Genomic DNA, 26630 nt, shown 5'->3' with positions numbered 1-26630 from the left:
AAGCTTATTTCAGGAAGCCTAATCTTTACAACAATGTTAGGAAGAATGACAATCACTCCATACACATTTGACACATGTACAATTTTATTTTCTGCCATGTACACACTGCAGCTGCTATGCCTCGTTAGCGTTTCAGTTTTTTTCTTATTTTTTGTTAATTCAATAACTAATACATGCCCTCATAGATATTTGCATTTCTATGTATAATATTGTTATCACCATGGAAACAAGATGCTGATCCATCAAATCAAATGTACATTTTTTGACAGTTTTATTTTGTTCTTTTATTTGCACTTTTGATCACACTCAAAGTAAATGGCAAGGTTAGGAACCATAATATTGTTACATCGATATAGTCTGTACCGCAAATAACATCAAAGATACTTTCAGCCAGCCCAAGATTACATCCATGTCAGAGTTAGGTTTGGTTTTCTGCATTTGTTTCAGTCATGATTGCTAGAAACACAGCTAAAAGTATCCAAGAATTCATGTGAAGCCTTGTTGTGTACTGTACAATGGCAAGTTATTATTAGTCAAAATGTTTTTGAAATTCCCTTTCTTGGTTATCATAACTCATCATAACTCTCTCACACTCACATGCACACACACACACACACACACACACACACACACACACACACACACACACACACACACACACACAGTGCCATGAACTGGAGAGGAAGAGCACAAATGAACATCAATAAATAAATAAAAATAAAATGAAATTTGCAAAGGTGATGTCATCTGCAGAAGACTGATAATTGTTTGCTCCACCCTCGTTCATACCAGTTTAATTTAACAGGTTGACAGGACCAGGAATAAACTGTAAGAAACTCAGCTGAGGTTCCAATCTTTTTTAGATTACCACCATTTATTTCATACCAACAACAACAGAAGAAAATCAAATCAACAACAGCAAATAAAACAAAACAGATACACCACATGTCTCTGTGGTGTCTCTCTGTCCCATCCCTGCTTTTACAATCTTAACAGGCTTAATTAAAGTTATTTTCGACAATCATATGAGTACCACTGATAGGGGGAGGTAAGTGATGAAACGAGCACATGTGATTCTTGAAGGAGAGAAGGGGAGAAGGGGCTGTGCCTACAGTATTGTTATGAGCCATGGGCAACAAGTACCGCACACAAATCAAAAGAGAGGACATTTCTGACTTTTTTTGTAAATGGCAGGACACAATGTTGGTGAGGATACTGTGAGCTAACAGACTCACATACACATGCACACAGAGGTGGCAGCTTTCTGATCAACTGCTCAGAGGGAGATGTGAATACACAACACACATAAGACAGACAGAAATAGAGAGAGAAAGACAGATGCAAAGAAAAAGACAATTACATGAGGTGGGGCTGAGCGTGTTCACAAAGCCCATGTCAAAAACTACAAATCAAACACTCCACCATCTGGAGCTAACTGTAAACAGCTGCAGTATAGGGTTATACAGTATGGGTTGATTTACTTCTGTAAAAGGGTGGTTCAGATCACACTGAATATGAGCTTGTGTGATTCCTATTGTCATTCTCTCACTCTTTTACAGCATCTTTCCAAAGCTCTTTGTGACAACTGTTGACTAACAATTTCCACGGTGGGCAAGAGACTCAACTTTGTTATGGCCTTAACCTTTGACCTTGGAACAGTAGATCATTTTTGACTGGTGCACATACATGTACAGCAGGTACAGTGGGCAAATTTATCAAATGCTTTAAATTGCTGTTTCGTTTTCTCAGTCCGAGCATGTTTCTCCTCTATGTACACATTTTTACAATTGTCCTTCAGAAAGAGGCCAGTGCATGAGGCGAACGTCCGTGATGCCCCTTGTTAGTTTCCCATTGGTTTCCTTTCATTGCAATTGTTGAGTTGTTGTTTATTGTACCACAGCAGCCAATAACTAGAAAAAAGGATAACAACAAAAGATATCTACGTTCATAAGTCACCCGACAAGAAAGAGGGAGCTATCTTTGGTCACAAAATTAGCAAATCAAACAGGAAGTCAAAAGGAAAAAGAAAAAAGAGACATTTTAAAGCACAAAAAATATTGTTCCATAATTTGCCACAAAGAAAAAAAAAAGAAAAGGAATCCAGTGTCTTTAGCAGGGGGGGTAATGTTTGGGTCAGAGTCGTGGCAGGATTAGCTTACAAGACTTCATAGGCTTTTGTAGGTAAGGTTTAGTTGGGGTGCCGGGGTAGGGGGCAAAGGGAAGAAGAACGGCGCAGCAAATGAGTCAGCCCATCAATCTTTTCTCTCTTCCTCTTCCTCTTCCTCTTCCTTGTCCTTGGTGCAGTAGCGTTGGAGCAGTAGGTGCAGGTGCTGCTGAAGGGCGTCAGGTTGCAGGGCCTCTGAGGTGTCGTCTAGCCGCTCCAGGTGCACATGCTTACCCTGGGCGTCCCTCACCACTGTCCTCTTCTGGGTACGTGACTTATGCATTTGGGTTCTAAACCAAAGATAAATGAGACAGATAAACGGAGAGAGAGGGAAACAAGTTCATTGATTATTTCAAGAGATCCCAACAATGCGTTGAAACAGTTTAGCTTACTGCTCACAGTTTCTACAGTACTTCTTACAAAGGTTCATCATAATGACCACATCCTCAGTGGATAATCAGCATCTCAGAAACACCAAGCATATCAGACCTGCTGTCAAACAGCATCAACAAGTTTCTTACCCACTTGCAGTACAATTAGTTAGACTTGCCTTGCAATTAAGATTGTGTGTGTGTGTGTGTGTGTGTGTGTGTGTGTGTGTGTGTGTGTGTGTGCGCGTGTGTCGGGGTTACAGCAAAGTGGTCACACCATGCTCTTTTTAAAGATCAAATGTGTGTCAACACAAACACGAATGTTAACCAACACACCTGCAACACACACATGCTGCTGTTGTCAAACCTTTTAACCACAGAACCGTCGTCCTTCACAAACTCTTTCTCTACTAAATGAGGGATGAGAATTTTCCCAAAACCTCCAGCATAACTTAAGGCCTGCATGGGACAAAACAAGGAAAAGGGGATTTTAACCATCAAAAACCTGAGTTTGGTCGTAGAAATGCTCCCTTAAAATGCCAGTTAAGAGCACATTCAATTGCATATTCCTTCATGTCTTATGTTTTGAATGGTTTGAACTTTAGCCAACCTGCTCTAGCCACTGAAGTCGTTCTGTAGTGATCCCTCTATCTTAGTGTTGTGTTAAGTAGGCACTACAAAATGTTTTGAAACATAAAACGTAAATCTGTTTTCCAATTTGGTTAAATCAGGGAGGGAACTCTCAATAGAACCCTCAATATGCCTACTGAACATAACCCAGCACACTGACCTTCTCAAAGTCCTCTCTGGCTGAGGGGAGATTTGCTGCCAGTGAGGGGTCACCTGTGTGCTTCTCCATCCTCTCGCCTCTCACCACTGTCGTCTTGACAACCTTACTGACCTTCCGGCCCTGCACTTGCTCCGTCTCGAACTCTGAGGGCATGGCAGCACCCAAGGCCAGGGGCTCTGAGAAGGTCAGCTGGGAGGGTCAAATACAGGTCACATAAATGTCTTGGAACTGATTATACTGTATACACTATGGAAATTCTTCACATACCTTTACATTATGTTGAAATCTACATACAGCTGCTGATAATATATAAATCATAGATACAGTATAAAGTACACTGTACAATGCAATGGTTTGGAGAAAAAAAGAGTAGTTGTAGTACTAGATTGACATCTTTTCAACTGACAAAGGCCAATTGACACAAAGCTAACAGATACTACCTTCTATTGATGTAAAAGTGACCAAGGCTTACTGAATCCACAGACAGATCTAGCAGACAGACTTACCTCTGTTTGATCTCCCTCACTCCGGACCACCGTCCTCTTGATGACCTTGGAGAAGCCATCTCCCTCTTCCACACTGACCATCTTCTGGTGACATCCCTCCACCATCACCTCCTCTCTCTCCACTCCGTCTGGAGACACATACTTATGGATCACCTTCCTTGTGATCTGCAGGAGATAACAGCGCAAGAGAGAGGAGCACTAGGTCATTCACTGGATAAGCTCTGGGATGCTTGTAGAGGTGGTTAAAAATCTATATTTCCTATGTTTTACAGAATGTAATGGATTTTTCAATAGCTGACACATGACAATGCAAAGAAACTATGTTGTAATCTGATGAAAATCAGTTGAATACGATACTGTGGGGTATAGCAAATCCCAGTGTAAATGATCTGTTTCACATTTGATTGGTGTGAGAATGTCTATTTACCTTCTTCACTACCATGTTTCCATGCTCATCTGTGTACTGTTCCTCTGTCACTGTCTGTGGAGGGATGTCTGGCAAGTCATCCCCCTGTAGAGAGAACAGACATTGAGTCAGCATACTGACCTTACAATACTGAACCACAGGAAAGACATGAGAATTGGTAGTATGATCAAAACTCTGTACGCACAGTAGAATTGATCTATATATACTGTAGCCACAGCACCAACATAATTTAAACCCCACTCAAAAAGAAGACAAACCAACAAAGCTCAGCCATATTGGATTTCAACCATGATCTAAGACCACACAGTTCATTATGACATGAAGCATGAGCATGCAAAACACAACAGGCAAATGGCACAGTAAATAAAGGTGTACTGTATATGAACTAGTAAAGGACACAGTAGAGTGGAGTGAAAAACATGACAACCCAAAATAATTGTATAATAGTAATAATAATTTCCCCAATTTCAGAGCTATTCTGCAAGCCATTAGAAGGGTGGGGTTAGGAATCAGGGGACTTCATATGACAATTGAATACCAGTAAGCCACCCCCCCCCCCCCCCCCCACACACACACACACACACACACACACACACACACCTTCAACCCCTATCCCTACCACTCCACAGCACACAGGGGCATGCTCTCCCATCCCCGGTATACCTGGATGATAACTCTGCGTCGGACCACTCTGGTGGTCAACACCTCTTCCTCTGAACTATCGGACAGCAACCCTAGCTCCTCTGCTATCTCCTGACACACAGCACAGAGGCAGGGTTGGTTGGCTCATTATCACATGGCAACATCTAGTTTACGATACTGCAGGCACAACGCAACAGGCAATGGTGTTCCTTCTTTTCTTTTTCTGGTTTTCATAGACCTCTTTTTCTTGTGCTGCCAGAAAGGCACTCAGTTATACAAATATGAATATGGAGAGAAAGATATACCATGAGACATGGACAATAAAATGGTGTTGGAGATAGAAGATGAAGAGAAGGCACAGTTGTACAACAATTGTTAACCAAACCAGCCATGCAAAATATGGAAATTAAATGCTGTACAAAGAGAAAACAAGGTATGTTCAAAGCTTCTGTATGGAATGGAAATTCATTTGGAACACCATTTTTGATAGCATAGATAGTCATCCATTCATATCCTGTAAAGTATACTGTATGTACTTCTTACTTCTATATTCTTCAGAATATTCAGTAAATAATTGTATAGACCTCAAAAAAGTTTGCCTTGGCTGAAAACAAGTGAAACATCTCAGCAAACACAGCAAGCATTCCCTCATTTAACATTTTCGATCCGGTCTGCAGATCAAGTTTTGTCTCATGATTCTTTAATCGTGTGGTCAGTAACTGCATTTTGCAGTTTTTTTTGTTAGTTTTGCAGTGCATTGTTAGATACAGTATGTCTAATACATGCAAACACACAACTCATAAGCATCTTGCATTAGTCTCTGTAAGGAAGTAATTGTGTGTTGATCTCCTCTTTGGACAGTTGTAACACTGCATTCAGCCTCAGAAGCCAGGACATAAGCCAGGGCAGGGTTGCATTCATGCTCGACCTCTTACCCTTCCCAGAGAGTCGTCATCATCCTCATACCCTGCCTGTTCCCTGGACAGAAGCTCCTCACACATGGGCACAGTGCCCTCCTCTCTGTAGTCTCGTGATCCCTCAGACTCATAGGCAAAGTCTCCAAGACTTTCACTACCTGAGGAGAAGCGGTTGTGATCCTCCACCTTTAGGAATGGGTGTGTCGTGAAGACAGGGCTCCCTTTGACGAAGCCCACATCAGGACTACTGGGTAGGGGGGACGGAGGTTCAAAGATGTGGTAGGCCATCTCAGGTTTATCTGGCTCCAGATCCTCTGGCTCAGAGAAGTCTGAGAAAGCTTGTCTACAGTCAAAGAACTCTAGGTCAGAGTCTTCTTGGGGGGTTTCTGTGTCCACACATGGTTCCATGGGTGGGATTTGTGAGTCTAATGGTTCAAAGGCTGAGAGTGTTTTCTCAAATTCAGAGAGCACTCGGTTAAAGTCAGGGGAGAACTGGAAGGCCTCTGCTGCTCCAGGTGTGCCCTTGGTGGCAGACTCAGTTGTATCCTGACACCCCTGAGAAATGGTTTTGAGCTTACCCTTGTCTGAGGGAGAATCACTGAACACTGGTGAGACTGGACTTAGGTCTGTCGGGGACACCTGACTACATTCAGAGACTCTCAGAGACTGGCGTCCTGAAAACACAGCCTCATAATCTGGCGGCCCCATAAATTGGCTTGACATTGGTGAAAATAAGTTAATTGCTTTCGCAGTTCCACTTTCCATAGATGCTTCTTGTGTGAATTGATCCCAGTCTGAGAATTCATGAGATCTGTCTGATGTTGGGGAAAATGGGCTGAACTCAGCAGGTATTTTGAGTTCAGTGGCAGATTTAGGATGGGTTCTTGTGTCAGGTTCCAATAGGTTAGGTGTCACAGTTCGATGGGTTGTATCCTGTTCACTAAACTGCATTGGGGTTGATATCAGTGGTTGGAAACCAATGGAAGTCTTTGGGCACTTACTTAATGACAGACCTGATTCAACTCGTTCTTGACTCAAGTCTGATGATGACTTTGGCTCAGGTAAAGTAATTTCAGTTATGCTGTGATACAATGGTTTGATTTCTTTGTCAGGTTGAGATGAAGCCTGGGAAAAAAATGTTGACATTACCTGAATATGGAAACTTTTTAAAATAGCATGCCTGTCTATTTGCATGCACTAATACCATCAGGTCAACAAACTGCACCACACTGATATCAGACCACATGAACCATGGTTGCCATTCACATCACAGCATTTTGTTAATATTATTATTACATTGAACAATGTATTAATATAATACATTGATTGAACATAATTAAACCTTACTCAGATCACTGCAAGAAGAAATTGAGAACAAACTGTAGTAATTCACAGGCAACACACCAGTGCTTGAGAAAATCAACATTATACTTGGCCACAAATAGTCAAAATGAGTTTGTTTTATTTTTCACATCCAATTACATTTTAATTGCACAATATTCCACAGATACACACCATTCCGTGTTATTTTCATCCTCCATTAGAACAGGGTGTTATTGCACTCTTCAATGACACATACGTAGCCAGTCTTGTCATGGATTGTATCATGCGTGTGCTCTTACCCTCCGTGGGACTTCATGGGTCTTTAATTCACCAGCGCTGAGGCACAGAACATCTACTCCCTTCTCGCTTCTGTCCTGGACCTCCACTGGTTGTGGGTATACAGCAGTATCTTTGAGGCCTTTTGCAATGTCTTCCAATGCAATAGTGACTTGTGAAGTTGAGATTATTTCAGCATGTTCTGTCTGTTTCTGTTCCTGAGATGTAGTCACCATGTCAGCCTCTGATCCAGTTATCCATGGAACATTTTGGATTTGTCCACTCTCTACTTCAAATGCACTAGCAGAGGTTGACAATAGAGTGACCCCTATGGACCTTTCGTTAATTGACATGGGGGTGTGCTCTGACATTGAAACAGATGTCACATGACTCAACATTACTGCTTTATTGGTCATTGATTTTGTGCCTTCAAAATCTGAAATGAACCCTTCCTCAGACGCTATTGATTCAGGGGATGACGCCCTTGTGTGATGATCAAACCAGCATTCTAGAGGTAATGCTACAAATTCAGTGTCTGATGATATAGAAGCAGGTGAAGAGGATCTTTCGCCAATAGGTTCCATGAAATACTGAGATATTATCCTCATAAACTCAGGCACTGGTGAGTCAGGTGATAGCCGTCTAAATTCGCTAACTGATGCTGTCGATTCAGGTGATGATGGCCTACTCTCAAGTTCAATGGCCGAAGATGAGGTGACCACTAGCTCATACTCAGAGTCTGTAGCCATTGATTCAGGTGACAATGACCTGTGTCCCTTTAATGCTGTGGCATACTCTACACATGACACTGTAAACTGAGGGATAGGGGAGTCGAGACACAGTGACCTGCTCTCATTAACCTCAGGCATAGATTCAGGCGAAGATGTTCTAACGTCAGCAATTAACAATGCTGATTCAAGAGACATGGGTCTGTATTCAGGTAGTGACTCAGGTGATAGTAGTCTATCTTCCTCAAGCTGTTCCTCTGATATTACAGATTCAGGGGATGAGGACCTATGCTCAGCAGACATGGTGTCAAGAAATAAAGGTACATAGTCTGTATCTGATGTCACTGACTTAGGTGAAGATGACCTAGACCTTGTAGATAATACACATTCAAGTGGAACTTGTCTAAACTCAGGTATAGGTGAGTCTGGAGACAGAGCTCTATACTCATTCACTGATGCTCCAGATTCAGGAGATGAGGCTCTTATATCTCCCATCAACATCAATGACTCAGGTGACATGGGTCTGTAGTCAAATAAAGCCTCAGGAGATAGTGGTCTATTTTCTGTATCTGATACAGACACCACCACCCATTCACCATCAGAGTCTGGTGTTGGTTCAACTGTTTCAGATATGCCTGGTGCTTTCTCAACAGAAACTACACCATGATCAATCATGGCTGCCATTACTGAAGGTGCTGGTGATTCAATAACAGCTTCAGAGATAACTGGTCTGACTTCAGTGCTATCATCAACGCCATCTCTCTCTGTCTCTATATACTCTACTCTACTCCCTACATACTCCATGAACCCTGTTTTACTCGAGAAAGTTTCCCCTACATATTGGGGGTCGTCTATTGGAGAGATCAGCTTCCAGAGCTCTGCATCATACACAAGTCTGTATTCAGCCACCACAACAGCTGATTGATCTAATGTAGGACTTGGTAATGGTGTTGAAGCAGCTATTGCTGTGGACAAAGCTCCACTGACAGACACTGATTCACTGTCAGTTAGGATTTGGGGTGTTTCTGATGGGGTGTTTTGCTCAGCTGTTGGTTTGGCTGACAGCTCATTTTCTTCATTATCTGATAAAATTGATTCAGGGGATGAGGATTTATATCCTGTTTCTGTTGTGGTAGACTCAAGTGTGTTTGGTTTAAACTCAGGAATTGGTGAATCTGGTCCGATAGATCTATGTTCATCTACTAAATCAGCAGAGGTTGCCATAATATCTGCTATGAACATCATTGATTCAGATGACATGGGTCTGTACTCAGGTATGGACACAGGTGATAGTGGCCTCTCTTCAGTCTCAGAGATTGTTGACTCTGGTGAGTCTGGTCTCTGCTCAGTGAATGAACCCTCAAAGATATCAGGTGCATATTCCATTTCTGAAGCCACTGATTCAGGTGAAGATGATCTATATGCTGAAATGCAAATAGCATATTCAGGTAATGCCTGTCTAAAGTCAGGTATGGGTGAGTCAGGCGATAGTGGTCTATGTTCGTTGACTGATGCTGTAGATTCAGATGATGACGGTCTATCCTCAAAAAGTAGTGGTAAGAAATCACTATCCATTTCCATATCTGACAATGTTGATTCGGGAGATGATGATCTATCTCCAATTATAGGTGATAATGACCTATAAATAGCAGACTTGGGTAAAGCCTGTCCAAACTCAGGTATAGGTGAGTCAGGTGATAGGGCCCTGTATTCATCTACAGATGCTATTGAATCAGGTGATCCTGGTCTATCTTCATAGAATGATGCGAATGACACACCCCCATATTCTACATCTGAACATATTGATTCAGGTGATGATGATCTATATCCTGTCACTACTGTAGTTGTTTCATACTGTCTAAACTCAGGTATAGGTGAGTCAGGTGATAGGGCCCTGTATTCATCTACAGATGCTATTGAATCAGGTGATGAAGGTCTATCCTCAAAAGGCATGGCCAAGAATAACTCAGTTTCCAGTTCCCAATCTGAGCATATTGATTGAGGCGATGACGATCTATAGCCCATCACTATTGGTATAGATTCATACAGGCTGTACTGGGGCAATGGTGAGTCTGGTGATAAAGATCTGTACTCATTTACAGATGAGGTTGATTCCGGTGATTCTGCCCTATCCTCATTTGATAACATCTCAGAAATCAAAGGAGCATATTCTGTTTCTGAAGTCACAGAGTCAGGCGATGATGATCTATATCCAATAACAGCTGTAAAAGACTCAGGTAATGCCTGTCTAAACTCAAATATGGGTGAGTCAGGTGAAAGTGGTCTATGTTCGTTGACTGATGCTGTAGATTCAGGTGATGATGGTCTATCCTCAAAAAGCAGTGGGAAGAACTCACTATCCAATTCCATATCTGACGATGTTGATTCGGGAGATGATGATCTATCTCTAATGAAGAAAACAACAGACTCTTGTAATGCCTGCCTAAATTCAGGTATGGGAGAATCTGGTGATAAGGCTCTGTACTCATTCACTGATGCTGTAGATTCAGGAGATGAGGTTCTTATATCTGCCATTAACATCAATGACTCAGGTGACATGGGTCTGTAGTCAGGTAATGACTCAGGAGATAGAGGTCTATCCTCTGTATCTGATATGAATGATTCTGGTGAGTCTGGTCTTTGTTCAATGAAAAAGGCTTCAGACATCAGTGTGGCATAATCAATATCTGAAGCAATTGATTCAGGTGATGATGACCTATAACCTGATGAAATAGCAGACTCGGGTAAAGCCTGTCCAAACTCAGGTATAGGTGAGTCAGGTGATAGGGCCCTGTATTCATCTACAGATGCTATTGAATCAGGTGATCCTGGTCTATCTTCATAGAATGATGCGAATGACACATCCCCATATTCTACATCTGAACATATTGATTCAGGTGATGATGATCTATATCCTGTCACTACTGTAGTTGTTTCATACTGTCTAAACTCAGGTATAGGTGAGTCAGGTGATAGGGCCCTGTATTCATCTACAGATGCTATTGAATCAGGTGATCCTGGTCTATCTTCATAGAATGATGCGAATGACACATCCCCATATTCTACATCTGAACATATTGATTCAGGTGATGATGATCTATATCCTGTCACTACTGTAGTTGTTTCATACTGTCTAAACTCAGGTATAGGTGAGTCAGGTGATAGGGCCCTGTATTCATCTACAGATGCTATTGAATCAGGTGATGAAGGTCTATCCTCAAAAGGCATGGCCAAGAATAACTCAGTTTCCAGTTCCCAATCTGAGCATATTGATTGAGGCGATGACGATCTATAGCCCATCACTATTGGTATAGATTCATACAGGCTGTACTGGGGCAATGGTGAGTCTGGTGATAAAGATCTGTACTCATTTACAGATGAGGTTGATTCCGGTGATTCTGCCCTATCCTCATTTGATAACATCTCAGAAATCAAAGGAGCATATTCTGTTTCTGAAGTCACAGATTCAGGCGATGATGATCTATATCCAATAACAGCTGTAAAAGACTCAGGTAATGCCTGTCTAAACTCAAATATGGGTGAGTCAGGTGAAAGTGGTCTATGTTCGTTGACTGATGCTGTAGATTCAGGTGATGATGGTCTATCCTCAAAAAGCAGTGGGAAGAACTCACTATCCAATTCCATATCTGACGATGTTGATTCGGGAGATGATGATCTATCTCTAATGAAGAAAACAACAGACTCTTGTAATGCCTGCCTAAATTCAGGTATGGGAGAATCTGGTGATAAGGCTCTGTACTCATTCACTGATGCTGTAGATTCAGGAGATGAGGTTCTTATATCTGCCATTAACATCAATGACTCAGGTGACATGGGTCTGTAGTCAGGTAATGACTCAGGAGATAGAGGTCTATCCTCTGTATCTGATATGAATGATTCTGGTGAGTCTGGTCTTTGTTCAATGAAAAAGGCTTCAGACATCAGTGTGGCATAATCAATATCTGAAGCAATTGATTCAGGTGATGATGACCTATAACCTGATGAAATAGCAGACTCGGGTAAAGCCTGTCCAAACTCAGGTATAGGTGAGTCAGGTGATAGGGCCCTGTATTCATCTACAGATGCTATTGAATCAGGTGATCCTGGTCTATCTTCATAGAATGATGCGAATGACACATCCCCATATTCTACATCTGAACATATTGATTCAGGTGATGATGATCTATATCCTGTCACTACTGTAGTTGTTTCATACTGTCTAAACTCAGGTATAGGTGAGTCAGGTGATAGGGCCCTGTATTCATCTACAGATGCTATTGAATCAGGTGATCCTGGTCTATCTTCATAGAATGATGCGAATGACACATCCCCATATTCTACATCTGAACATATTGATTCAGGTGATGATGATCTATATCCTGTCACTACTGTAGTTGTTTCATACTGTCTAAACTCAGGTATAGGTGAGTCAGGTGATAGGGCCCTGTATTCATCTACAGATGCTATTGAATCAGGTGATGAAGGTCTATCCTCAAAAGGCATGGCCAAGAATAACTCAGTTTCCAGTTCCCAATCTGAGCATATTGATTGAGGCGATGACGATCTATAGCCCATCACTATTGGTATAGATTCATACAGGCTGTACTGGGGCAATGGTGAGTCTGGTGATAAAGATCTGTACTCATTTACAGATGAGGTTGATTCCGGTGATTCTGCCCTATCCTCATTTGATAACATCTCAGAAATCAAAGGAGCATATTCTGTTTCTGAAGTCACAGAGTCAGGCGATGATGATCTATATCCAATAACAGCTGTAAAAGACTCAGGTAATGCCTGTCTAAACTCAAATATGGGTGAGTCAGGTGAAAGTGGTCTATGTTCGTTGACTGATGCTGTAGATTCAGGTGATGATGGTCTATCCTCAAAAAGCAGTGGGAAGAACTCACTATCCAATTCCATATCTGACGATGTTGATTCGGGAGATGATGATCTATCTCTAATGAAGAAAACAACAGACTCTTGTAATGCCTGCCTAAATTCAGGTATGGGAGAATCTGGTGATAAGGCTCTGTACTCATTCACTGATGCTGTAGATTCAGGAGATGAGGTTCTTATATCTGCCATTAACATCAATGACTCAGGTGACATGGGTCTGTAGTCAGGTAATGACTCAGGAGATAGAGGTCTATCCTCTGTATCTGATATGAATGATTCTGGTGAGTCTGGTCTTTGTTCAATGAAAAAGGCTTCAGACATCAGTGTGGCATAATCAATATCTGAAGCAATTGATTCAGGTGATGATGACCTATATCCTGTTGAAATAGCAGACTCAGGTAAAGCCTGTCCAAACTCAGGTATAGGTGAGTCAGGTGATAGAGGTCTATGTTCATTGACTGATGCTGTTGATTCAGGAGAAGAGGGTCTATGTTCCTTAGCCACACATGTTGAGTCAAATATCTCCACCTCAGTATCTGATACTGATTCAGGTGATGATGATCTATAAAATGACTGAACAGCATCAGGTAATGACAGTGAATATTGTGGTATGGGGGAATCTGGGGATAAAGATCTGTATTTATCTATAGACTTAATTGACTCAGGAGAATCTGATCTCAAACCAGTCATTAACTTGAATGACTCAGGTGATAGAGGTCTATATTCAGACTCAGAATCAGGTGAGAGTGGTCTATCCTCAGTTGATAACGCCTGTGAAACAGCAAGGGCTTCAGTGAAAACAGGAACAAACTCTTTCACGTCTAAGTCAGTCTGGACATACTCGATTCTACTCCCTGCATACTCAAATACACCTGTTTTACTTGAGAAAGTTTCACCAACATACTGGGGGTCCTGTATTTGAGAGATCAGCTTCCATAGCTCTGCATCATACACAAGTCTATACACTGGCACGTGTATTGCTGTTAAGAGTGATGGTGCTGTTGAGAGTGACCTTTCTTCAACATCTGATTCTACTGATTCAGGCGAGTCCGGTCTTTGTATAAAATCAAAGGCCTCAGAACATGAAGGTGCATCTTCAATTTCTGAGGAAACTGATTCAGGTGATGATGATCTGTTTCCACTAACTGATGTGACAAATTCATGTAATGTTTGTCCAAACTCAGGTATGGGTGAGTCAGGTGATAGTGGTCTATGTTCATTGACTGATGCTGTTGATTCAGGAGAGGAAGGCCTAGCTTCAATGGCGTATATCGGGCCAAAAATTTGAACTTCAGCATCAGACACTGATTCAGGTGATGATGATCTATGAAAAGATTCAGCAGTTTCACAGAATGACAGTGAATATTGGGGAATGGGTGAATCTGGGGATAAAGATCTATATTTATCTAACGACTTCACAGACTCAGGAGAATCAGATCTCAAACCAGTCATGAAGACTGACTCAGGTGATAGAGGTCTATATTCAGACTCAGAATCTGGTGAGAGTGGTCTATCTTCAGTTGATAAGGCCTGTGAAACAGTGATGGCTTCAGTGAAAACAGGAGCGAAATCTAAGTCAGTCTGAACATACTCTATTCTACTCCCTGCATACTCAAATACACCTGTTTTACTAGAGAAAGTTTCCCCTACATACTGAGGATCACGTATTTGAGAGACCAGCTTCCATAGCTCTGCATCATACACAAGTCTATACACTGGCACTTGTATTGTTGTTGGGGGTAATGGTAAACTCTGTTCATGTGCAGGAGATGCAAACTTAGCTATTATTGGTTGACTCTCAGGGAGATTCATAGTTATTTCAAATGACAATGGCAGAACATCTGCTGCTGTTGTTGATGACACAGGTGACATGGTGTCCTTGTCTATGACAGGCTGAGTTACATTAGATGGACCTTTAAGAGGTTTAGATTTACTAGATTCAGTTGTTGGTTTGGTTACAGTAACTGCATCAGCAGGCTTAGCAAGGGGTTGGTTTTTAGCAGGTGTTGCTGTTATTGAATCAGAGTTTACTGGCTTTTGTTCCATTACAGTTTTAGCTGACTTCAGAGGTAATTGTTTTTCACAAGGTGTTTCCATGGATTCAGGTTTTTCTAGCTTTTTCACAGCTGAACTGTCTGCAGATGGGACTTCTGCACTGCCAGGTTCTGAAGGGCTCTGCTCACTTACAGGTAGAACTGATTCTGATAATTGTTTTTCAGCTGGAGCTGCTTTTGCAGATTTAGATGCTGGGCTTTGTTGAAGTTCAGTTTTGGGTGACTTTACAGGCTTTCGGTTTTTAGCGTGTTTTTCCTGTGGGTTTGATGGATTGTGTTTTGTAACAGTTTTGCCTTTCTCAGGTGAAAGCTGAATAATAACTTGTGTTGATTGAGCAGATTCAGATATTACTGGGTTAGATTCAATAATTGATGATTCAGCTGCCAATTGCACATTGTCTGTAATATTTGCCAATGTTTCTATTTTTTTAGGTGGTAAGAGAGGGGTTTCAGGTGCTAATGGCATATGCTCAGGTGAAGTGGATTTCTGCTTACTTCTTACTATTTCATGTTCAAATTGGACTGATCCACACTCATCTTTAGGTGATACAGACTTCGTCAAAGTTGCATCAGACACAGGTCTCTCAGGTAAAGCTGTCCCATATGCTTTTTCAAAAGGTAAAGCTTCAGGTGATGTTGATCCATACTGAGTACCTATACACTCAAGAGACATGGGCACATATTCAGTGTCTGATGATACTGATTCCGGTGAAGAAGATCTATATCCTTTCGTTACAGTAATAGAGTCTAAAAATGCCTGTCTAAATTCAGGTGTAGGTGAGTCAGGTGATAGTGGTCTATGTTCGTTTACTGATGTTGTTGATTCAGGAGATGATGGTCTATCCTCAAAAACTGATGATAGTAATGGCATGGTTTCATATTCTGTATCTGATAGCATTGATTCAGGGGAAGATGATCTATATAGTGTCACCAATGCAATAGGTTCAGATTGTCGATATTGTGGGATTGGAGAATCTGGTGATACGGCTCTGTACTCATTCACTGATGCTGTAGATTTAAGAGATGAAGCTCTAATATCTCCCATTAACAACAATGACTTAGTTGACATAGGTCTGTAGTCAGGTAAAGACTCGGATGATAGTGGTCTATCCTCTGTATCTAATAAAGACACAACCACCCATTCATCATCAGAGTCTGATATAGTCTCAGGTGATTGTTGTCTATCCTCTGTATCTGATACAACGGATCCAGGTGTCTCTGGTCTAAACTCAGTGACTATAGAATCACATATCAATGGTTCATAGTCAATGTCTGATACTTCTGATTCAGGTGAGGATGATCTATATCCAACTACTGATGTAATAGATTCAGGCAATAATGGTCTAAAGTCAGGTATGGGTGAATCAGGTGATAGGGCCCTGTATTCATCTACAGATGCTATTGAATCAGGTGATCCTGGTCTACCTTCATAGAATAATGATGCTAATGACACATCCCCATATTCTATATCTGAGCATATTGATTCAGGTGATGATGATCTATATCCTGTCACTACTGTAGTTGTTCCATACTGTCTAAACTCAGGTATAGGTGAGTCAGGAGATAGAGCCCTGTATTCATCTATAGATGCTACTGAATCAGGTGATGATGGTCTATCCTCAAAAAGCATTGATAAGAATAGCACAGTTTCAAATTCCATATTTGACAACACTGACTCAGGTGATGATGACCTATAACCACTCATGAATGTCACAGTTTCAGGTAATGCCTGTCTAAAATCAGGTATGGGAGAGTCAGGTGATAGTGGTCTGTTTTCTGTCACTGATGCAGTTGATTCAGGTGATGCCGGTCTAATTTCACCTAGATACATGTCAGGGGATAGAGATCTGCTCTCTGGAGGAGAATCTGATGTAAATAGCCACTGCATTGTTTCTAAAATTACAGACTCGGGTGATGATCTTCTGTCTTCGGTGTCAAAAGTTACTGTTTCGGGGGAAATTGACCAACCATAACTATATTCACTGTCTGGTGATACCGGTCTACCCATGTCTCCCTTATTAGAAACCATAGGTGTTAATGGCCTTTCCTCTGTTTCTGATGCTAGAAGTCTACATTCAGCTCCTGGGGCACTTAAGAATCTTTGTCCTGGGGCATAAAAAGTAAACTCAGTCTCCCACTCAACCACAGGGGGTGGTAGAGGAGACAGAGGCCTAAACTCAGGTATAGGTGAATCAGGTGAGAGAAGACTGAGTTCAGTTACAGATGAAAAGGATTCAGGGGATGAAGCTCTACTCTCAGTCATCAGTATGGATGAATCTGGCATTGATGGGCGATTTTCAGGTATAGGTGAGTCAGGTGAGAGTCGTCCACACTTATTGGCTGATGTCACTGACTCAGGTGAAGATGATCTATCATGCATTGAAATCTCATGTTCAGCTGTGTACTCAGATCCTGAGTCTGGGGATGGGGACCTACTTTCAGAAGCCATAGATTCTGACGTCATAGGCCTATAGTCTAACATTGACGTGGCTAACACCACTGTATCTGAACCTTGTGGCTTATGTATTGAGTCTGGATTTTGGCATGGAGGCTTATGTTCACTGATAGGTATGGTGATTTCAAATTCAGATTTTGCTAATCTAAGGTCAGTCACCCCACTTGAAGGCTCAATAGTTGAGTCATGTGACACCTGGATAAATGGTGTGGTGACAATGGATTCTGGTCTTGCAGACTCTAAAATCAGGGTGGCTCTTGATATGTCAGAGGGGGCTGGGGAAGTTTGAGCTAACATTGAGGTGTCCTTCTTTAATGCAATGAAGTCAGAGGCAGGGATTGAGGGACTGCTATCTATAGGTTTAACATGAAGCTCAGTGGAGATGGCTGCCTGGTCAAGAGTAGCCTGGTCTATATCTATGACAGGCTCAGAGGCAGGGGAAACGTCTGCATAAACCGGTGTGGCTCTGAAAGTTCCATCGACATCATCTAGTCCCATTTCTGTTTGTATAGATTCTTCACTAGATGTATCCTTAGGCTCTGTAGAATGGGATTTTAGGGCAACATCCTCACCAGTTGAATCCAGTACAACCGTATCATACCCATACAGGACTCTATAGAGTCTGCGCGATACCTCCTCGATATGTTGCTCTGTAAATACCTCTTGTGATGTCATCTGTTTGGGTTGTACCACACCAGGAGCCTGGGTTGGCTGAGTAGGAGGTGGTACATGCCTAGGCTCTGCTGTAACACTGTTCTTCTCATAGATCTGCTCAGTTGATTGAGTGGTCATAACAATGGAGGTAGTGGAGACATATGTATAGTCCTCCAGGGTTTGTTTCAGCTCCACAGACAGCTCAGTGAAGTCTGGCTCAGCCTGGTCACATTCAGTCAGACTGTCCCCGAAATCGGTCATGGATAATGGCCGGCTCTCATAGACCCGTTTTTGAGTTTTAGTCTGTGACCCTGGTGACAACATGTTTGGTGACAACCATTTGTCGTCGTATTCAGTTTCAGAGGAGTGTGGTGACCCAATGCTCCACTCAGCTCCACCCTGTGCCCCCTCCTCAGAGCATTCTACAGAGGGTGATGGTGGAGGGGTGCTCTCTGCAGATATCTTAGGGATGGCTCCCCCTTTGTAAACTGGATCTAAAACTTGAGACTGGAGCTTGTAGGGGGAGGTGCGGTACAATGTGAAGATAGGACTTACGTGTTTGAGAGTGCCCACATGTAGTGACTCTGCTGCAGAGCTCTCAGATCCAGTCCGAGATGTACCATCAAAAGAACTGAGGAAGAATGACATGAAGTCAAATCATCTGATTATATTAATTATGTTATGACTAGTCTAGTTTCTCATAGAGATTAATGCTATATTGTTTAATCTCTAGGCATAGAAATCATGATGTGAATGATTTGTGATTTATAATGATGATTGTTAATTTATAACAATAAACAGATTTCAGAACTATTTCTGAATTCTGATCCACTTAACCATATCTAATCCTGTTTCACTCAATGCTCAATTGTAAAATTCTTATACAGTAGACTTACTCCAGCTCTTTCTGCAGTTTCTCTTTCTGGGCGTGTCTTAGGAGTCCTGTTGCTGACGTGTCTGACGTTTCGACTCGTCCTGATGTCTCTTGTAGAGATGACATGCTGGCGGAGAGGTCCTCTTCAGATACCACTGGAGGCTGCTGCCCAGAACTAGGCCATCCTGGGGTGGTCTCTGTGCGCCTACCCGACCGGGGACTGTCTATTTCCTCATGCAGGGCAGAGAAACCTGAACAGGCACAAATATGGACTCCTGTCATCTTTGATCTTTATGCTATGATTGAAAATGGTGATTCAGACGGTATGATTGAAAATTGTGATTCAGAAACATTGACATAGAAAGTTGCTAAAATCATAATCTACTGTCTCATCCAATTCTATGATTATGACTATTCTAACTGGCTCTCAAAATAGTTTGCTTTGTGTCCATTTCCATGATGGATTGTGCTTAAAAATAATAACCATTGTGCTTAAAAATAATACCTTCACTATGATCCAGTGCTATGGTCCTCTCAATCTCTGCATAGGTATGTGATGATGTCTCCTCCTGGGTGGACTTGATTAACTTTGTTTCAATCAGGTGGACTATGTCCATACGATTGATCTTGGTGAGCCTTTCGATCAGTGTGGTTTCTGTGGAAAAAAGAAAAGAAAAATGATGCAATATGTTGGCATGGTCGATTAGTATTTTAGGTACAATGTTTGGTAGTAGAGGAACCCACCTGTGGTGTTTTTACCCTCCCTGTCAGTCCAGAGCTTCAGCAGGGCATAGCTTTGGTCCTGTAGTGAGTTGGGGTTCTCAATCCTTATCAGATTGATCCTCTCCTCACTGAACTCCAGCTCTCGAGCTAACTCTGATGGAAATAAAAAAAGAGATATTCAAAGGATTTTGAAGATGACTTCAAGAATCCTGCAAATATATGGCTGATAAGATATACCTATTTTGTAGAGATATGCAACCTATACTGGACATAATCATCAAATGGCATAATTCTGGTTAATTTAAGAAATAAACAATGTTAAAAAGTTTTTGAAGTGTGTGATTTTATCTGTGAAAAAAATGAGGGAATGTGGCAGAGTTGCCACAACAGCAGATAATTAACAATACTCTCCTTGATATCTATCTAACTCTTATTTCTCCTGAGGTGCCACTCACCTGTCCAACTGAAGCCAAGATGGTCGGCTATGATGGCCAACCGTTCCTCTTTCCTCTCGGCTTCATCCTGTGGATCTACTGCAAATACCACCACAACAGCAGGACAGCCGTGAACGAACTGGCCCCGCAATGATTGCCAGGAAAAGTCACATTCACATTTGGAAGAACACCTTCCGCATCCGAGCACATTAGTAAAAATACTTTTCACTGGCTATCTTGTGTCCTGTGGTACTATAATGTTAACTATTTGGACATATGCGTGGCACTGAACAACATTACAACAGTGATATCAAAAGACTGAAGGGTATTATTAGCTGGTTATTAAAATGCATGCTATTGATGTAGACTACTAAATTATCATTAGGCATCAAAGCTCTAAACTGATAAAAACACACCTATGTGCACATCAAAAGCAGAACTAAGACGTTCAGCCTACAATTGTGACAGCTAGGTAAAAAAACTATTTCGGTGACACTTTATTACAAATTGCTCTCATACTTGTATAGTTGTAACTTGTAATTAAAGTAGTAATAATGTTGTATAAACATTTAGTTGTATAGTAATCATGTAATCACATGGTACATGAAGATGAACAGTTTGTCTTATCACACAAGTGGAAAAAGGACTGTTCAAAATGAAAGACTATGTAATAACACAAACTGCAAAAATTCACTACTTTGCAATTACAAAGCAACTAATAATGCAGTACCTACCAACATTTTAATACAATGTTACAGTATTACTAGAGTAATTCCAGTTACTACAAATGTATGGGTGAATCAATGTAATAATAATAAATCTTATTTCCATAATATATTTAAATCCCTAAATTGTCTCCCTGACTTCAAAAAAGCCTTTAAGTCAATCTTGAGATTTTTAGAACACATATAAGGAAAAGGGACACGATCACAAACACAGACACAGCTCAAACACCACAGAAGCAACCACAAAGAGTCTTTAGCTACAAAGAGCCTTAGCTCCAAAGACAGAGGCGGCACCTTTACAGCTAGCGTGCTAGCGAGGCACAAGAGAGAGAGAATGGGCCCCGTGAGGAGGGGGGGTACCTTGACTTCGGACTTTATCATCGGGAATTCGTTGCATCTGCGTCTCAACAGGGTTGTCCCACAGGGGTGTTATGGGAAAGACGTCTCCAGAAGGAGGGAACTGCATTTCTGGGAAAGTCTCCCTCTCTATGACAGAGGGGTCTATGATGCTGCTCTCGTCGTCTGAGATGGCAGCTGCAGCCTCCTGCTCTTTGTCTTTCTCAGCTTGAGCCAATCTCTCCACCAACTTTGCCGCCTCATCACTAATCTCCTCAAAAAACTCAATGGACTTTTTGCGCGGCTCACTTTTCTCTTTGGCAGGTGTTGAAGTGTGAGATGGCTGACCAGGCTTTCCTCTTACTGGTAGTCTGGACTGGAAGACCTTAGATTTGGTGGAGGATTCAATGCTTGTGGGACGACCCTGGTCCTTTCTAGCAGATGGTTTGGTGGGCTCTCCCTCACAAAAGCTCTTGGCTTTGGAAGACGATGTCTTGGTTTTGGTGTCCACAGAGGGACCTGCATCTGTCTCAGACTTTCTCCTTGAGTCTTTTTTCACAGGTACCTTTAGTTTTTTGTCCTGGAGAGACTCAGTATGTTTAACTGATGGGTCAGGCTTGAGAGTACTGGCCTTGATGGGTATTCTCGATTTGGACTCAGCAGAGTCTTTTTTAAGAGTTGTTGGTGAGGGGGACGCAAGGGATGGAGAGGGGGTTGCAGTTTTACCACGACTTTGCGAGCCAGCCTTAGCTGGGGCTTTAGCTGGGGTCTTTTTTACTCGCTCACTACTGGAATTGTTTTCAGTTGTTTTAGTGAGCTCTATGACCGAGTATTGCTCCTCTGGAGAGGAGTCAGAAGACTCTTGGTCCTGTTCAGAATACACAGATCGAGTGACAGTTGTGACTGCTGTCTGTACATTAGTTATCATGGGGTCATGAGAACTGGGGTCTACCTCAATGGTACTCTCTTCTACAATTTTATCTGCTTTGACTTCTACAAGTTCCTGAGATGTTGGACTTTTGTCTTTCTTTGTGGGTTTGGCTGATGCAGAAATCCCCATTCTAGGAATTTTTGACTTTGAGGCATCTGATTTTGAGGCTGTTGCAGCCCCGCTAACTGTCTGATTGTCCTCTGTTGAAGACTGGCACAGGGAATCTGTAGCATCTTTTGATAGTTTCTCATCTTCCTCAGCTGTTATTTCCAGAGTCAGATTTAGGCCAACCTCAGTTTCTGCTGCAGTTCCTCTTCCTCCTGGGTCTTCTCTGAACTCCTCTGCGAGTGCCTCTTCTATAGGCTGCTCACCTATTTGGAAAAAGGCAAATCCCTCCTCCTCATAGCTCCTTTTGGTCATGTCTATAGCACCACTTCTGGTCATCTCAAAGAGCTTCCCCTCTTGGAAGAGGAAAGGGTTGGGCTCGCTGGTTGGCGTGCTCTCCTCAGTGGGGGATCTACCTGGGGTGGTGTCTGGGGTCGCCCCCTGGGACTGCCGGTCCACAATTAGGCCCAGGATCTTCTGCTCTTCCTCTTGGACACGGGCCGCAAAAGCATCATCATCCTCACGCATAGCGCTCCAGGGGTCTGCCTCTGCTCTCGCAGTTACACCCTTAGACTCAGTTCTGGGGGCTTCCTCTTCCTCAGTGTCATCATAGATACAGATCTCTGGATTGAATGTTATGGCTTCCTCTGGGGCCCCAGTATGTCTCCTGCTATCTCCTTTCACTTCATCTGTTATATTGCTCTCTGCCTGGCAGGGAGATTTTATTGCACCAGTCTGTACACTGACTACGTCTGCCTTTCTCCCTCCCCCATCATCCTCCTTGCCTCCCCTCGATTTTCTCAAGCTCTCCTCCTTCTGCTCATCAGTTATGTTTGCAGCCACGTCAGAGCTGGAGGACGCGGAAGCCATTTTAGCTACACTGCCTTTGTCAACAGTTTTAGATTGCTGAGCCATATGCGCCTGTTCAGTGTTTACTTCTGATTTTGATACATGCTGTTCTGAGACAGAGTGAGGTCCCTCCGCTGCTGCTCTGGCCGTTGAAGCTGCACTCTTGGTCTCTGTGTGGTGGGATCCTTCATGCACACCTGCTGGAAAAGGAGAGGGAGGTTGTACTTTAATAAGGGGTTCAACAGAAACATCTAACTCTGAGGACTGTTGGGGCATAGTTTGCCCACTTTTACCCTGTGACAGTCTCTCATTTGAGGCTCCTAGTTCAACTGTTTTGAAGCTATCATCCCCTGCTGAGGCACTGATATCTTTTCTAGACTTCTTTTTGCTCCTGGCGTCCTGTTCCATTTCATCAAATGTTTTTATTTTGGCTGCCATTTTAAACATTTCCTCCTCTGGGGTGAATTTCCTTTGGGCTTCACCAATCTCGTTGTCTTCCTCTGAGTCTTCGGGGATGACAGCAGGTTTCGACAACACAGACAGGAACATGTGGTCAGGGGTTTTGGGGTTTACCTCATAACTTACCTCTTCAGAACTAGGGGTATCGGGGGAGAGGGGACTCTTACCGGAACTTTCCATCTGGGACGTCTGCTCGAAACTGTCATCATCAGCACTAGCCTCCTGGTCCCTGAGTAGCCTACTACGCAAAGCATCTGGGGGGAAGTCTGGGGCTTTGGAGGGTTCTGGGTGGCTAGAGGACCCACTGGGCTGATCTAGAGCGGGAGGAAAGGCTGCTTGGGTTTTCTGCTCTACAGGGCTGCTCTCTAAGGAGTCACGACAGGGGGATTCCTTATCTGGGCTGGGTTCGATGGAGTCTGGGGTCCTATGGGAGGAGTTGTCTTCCATGAGGGGACTATCCTCTAGAGAGTCTCTGTGGCTAATAGTCAAAGAGTCATCAGCTAAGGGACTGAGGGTGTCTGAATCTTGCTGCTTTAAAGGCAGCTCTAAGCTTCCATGACGTGTAGGTGTCCTAGAAGCAAGAGTCCCAGCTAATGCTGACACTAGCTGACCATCAGGGCTCTCCTCATCACTTAGAAAGCTCTCTAAAGTCTCTGAGATTCTCTTTGTAAGCTTTCTAGATTTAGATGGTTTAGACTCGCCCTTCTTAACAGATATGGACTCACTTGTGGTGTGGTCATCTGCAGCTTCGCTGGAAGACACAGGGAGTGTAATTTCTGTAGCTGGCTGGTCATCAGTGGTCCCCCCACTAGAGTCTCCAGACTTATCTTTGCTTTTCTTTTCACCTTTGACTCTTATGGCGGCTGTTGCAGTCTGGTCAGTGTTTTTGGGAGACAGAGGAAGACTTTCAGGGCTAGTTCCTGGTGTTTCTGCCAAGCCCTCATGTTTATAGCTCTCCTCAGAGCTCATGTGAGGGGTGAGTCCACCTAGACTGGCAGTGGGAGAGTCTGCCACACCCTCATGCTTTAAACTATCAGAACTATCACCATTCTGAAACTCAGCAGTCAGGTCCTCAAGCTCTGCTTTTATAGGAGTACCAAAGTCCTTAGAGTGTTTTCTGTGAGAGCTAATTTGATTGTCTCTCTCTCTGTGGGACCCGCCAGGTTTGGAGTCCAGTGATACTTCCCGTTCATGACTAGTAGACATGGCTTTCATGGTGGATTTGAACTGGGTTGGCTGTGAATCAGTTGTTTGCTCGAATGCCGTTGAGGTGGTGGTTTTAACCTCAAAAAGCCCAGACGTTTTCTTTGACGGGTCCTGCCCTGTTTGGAAGGCTCTCATCAACTCCCTTACTGACATGGTCTCCTCCAGCTTCTCAGGCTCTGATTTGGTAGACTTTGGTGGTCTCTGATTTGTTTGAGAGGTTTCTTTGACCTTTTGAGGGGGCTTGCTCCCCACAGCCACTTTTGAAGATTCAGAGCGAGCTGGCTTTCGGCCCTTTTGCTCTGCCTCCACTTTCTGTTGAAGGGCTTTAACTTTGTCCTTTATGGACCCAATGGGAGTTTCCTCAACCACCGGCGATACAGGTGATACTGTGGCAGGGGCTATGGGCGCACTTAGGAGTGTATCCTCCTTGGTAATTTCCTCTGCCTCTCCTTGGTCCTTTCCTTTCCGCCTGGCTGGCTTTTTGATGTCACTAGCAGGGGTTTTGGTGCTCTGAACTTTTGTTGGGGTGATTCTTTTTGCGCCTTTACGCATGACAACCTCAGTAAATCTCTCTTGGACCACTTCCTTCTGGTCTTTAGCACTGAAGCCCTCAGGGACATCCAGGAGGTATTCCTTGAGTTCACCACTCAGGTGTGTCACCATGCCAGACATATCCTTAATGGCCTTTGGTCTGGGTGCTCCTCTATTTACTCTGACTTCACGCAACACAGGTTCCTGGGTTTCTAAGGCAGCCATTTGTTTAGCTTCCTCTATCTCACAGTCTGAGAGGAGGACCCACTCTTCATCCTTTTTAGGTGCTCTCGCTGCCTCCTCTGCCACCTCACCCTCATATGTTCCACTCCTCAGTATCTCACTGACTTTCTCTAGATCCTCTTTGACCTTCTCCATGATTTCGAATGGCTCTCCCGGCACCTCCTCAGCCCCTTTTTCTAGACTGCCCCCTTCTATGGAATCAGATTTGTCAGTGCCGTCTGTGGTCAGAATAGCGGTCATTTTGATTAGATCTTGTTTCATCTCTGACACGTCGGAGAGTAGGTCTGGACTCGCCAGAGCCGAGGATTCTCGAATCAACTGTGTTTTCAGGATCGACGTCTCATTTTCTTCATCTTCCATTTGGAAGGAGGACAATTAATGGGTAAAAGAATCAAAAATCGAAATGAAAGGGGAGAGACATTGGAGAATGTGGTCAGGACAGGAACAGTACAAACTGTCAAGGATAAGAGGGATAGCAGGGCCAGAGGGGTAACTACAGAAGGGTATCAACAGGATGGGAATTGGATCCACAGGTCTCTTTGAGGCAAATACTGCAGCAAAGCAAAAGCCAACTAAATAATAACGATGGGAAGGAGATGAGCAGGAAATAACTTGCTTATACACATAGTCAGCACACCCATGCTCACAACATAAAAGCAAGAACATATCTAATATAACTAAAACTATCAAACAAACAATGAGAAACACCAGACATCCACAAATCAACAAAGGACAAGGAAACAGAGAGACGAACAAAGGAGGAGCAACATAGGTAGACATCTCAAGATTGTTCAAGATGTAAGACTCATGTCTACAGAGAGAAAGAGAAAAAAAAAATATTTTTAAAACAATTGAAATGTATAGTAAACTGTCAGACTATGGTTTGTTATGACTTTGGATATGAACAGAACAAACCGTTTACTTTCCCTACTGCTATGGAAACGATAGGGCTCCAACTGGAAAATAACATTAGAAAATAAAATTCTAAGGGTAAACATAATGTCTTGAAGG

The 26630-nt window shown here is 42.8% G+C and overlaps 1 protein-coding gene across 1 annotated transcript in view; it reads right to left on the bottom strand.

Moving 5' to 3' along the window:
- Positions 1–1910: 1910 nt before the first annotated feature.
- The window catches only part of ank2b (ankyrin 2b, neuronal), a gene marked incomplete at its 5' end in the record, with an annotated part of 76082 nt that continues 51362 nt past the window's right edge, over positions 1911–26630 (bottom strand). The window contains 11 exons of the mRNA XM_083671401.1: positions 1911–2454; positions 2903–2994; positions 3326–3514; positions 3832–3996; positions 4259–4342; positions 18759–18834; positions 19100–19328; positions 19583–19732; positions 19822–19953; positions 20256–20333; positions 21320–25972. Coding sequence (XP_083527527.1) covers positions 2253–2454; positions 2903–2994; positions 3326–3514; positions 3832–3996; positions 4259–4342; positions 18759–18834; positions 19100–19328; positions 19583–19732; positions 19822–19953; positions 20256–20333; positions 21320–25972 — 6050 coding nt within the window. The 3' untranslated portion in view covers positions 1911–2252. The remainder of the gene's footprint in view (positions 2455–2902; positions 2995–3325; positions 3515–3831; positions 3997–4258; positions 4343–18758; positions 18835–19099; positions 19329–19582; positions 19733–19821; positions 19954–20255; positions 20334–21319; positions 25973–26630) is intronic.

Source organism: Argentina silus (assembly GCF_951799395.1).
Source record: "Argentina silus genome assembly, chromosome: 1".
NCBI lineage: Eukaryota > Metazoa > Chordata > Actinopteri > Argentiniformes > Argentinidae > Argentina > Argentina silus.
The sequence above is the reverse complement of the archived record's forward strand: the minus strand, read 5'-3'. Positions and strand labels throughout refer to the sequence as shown.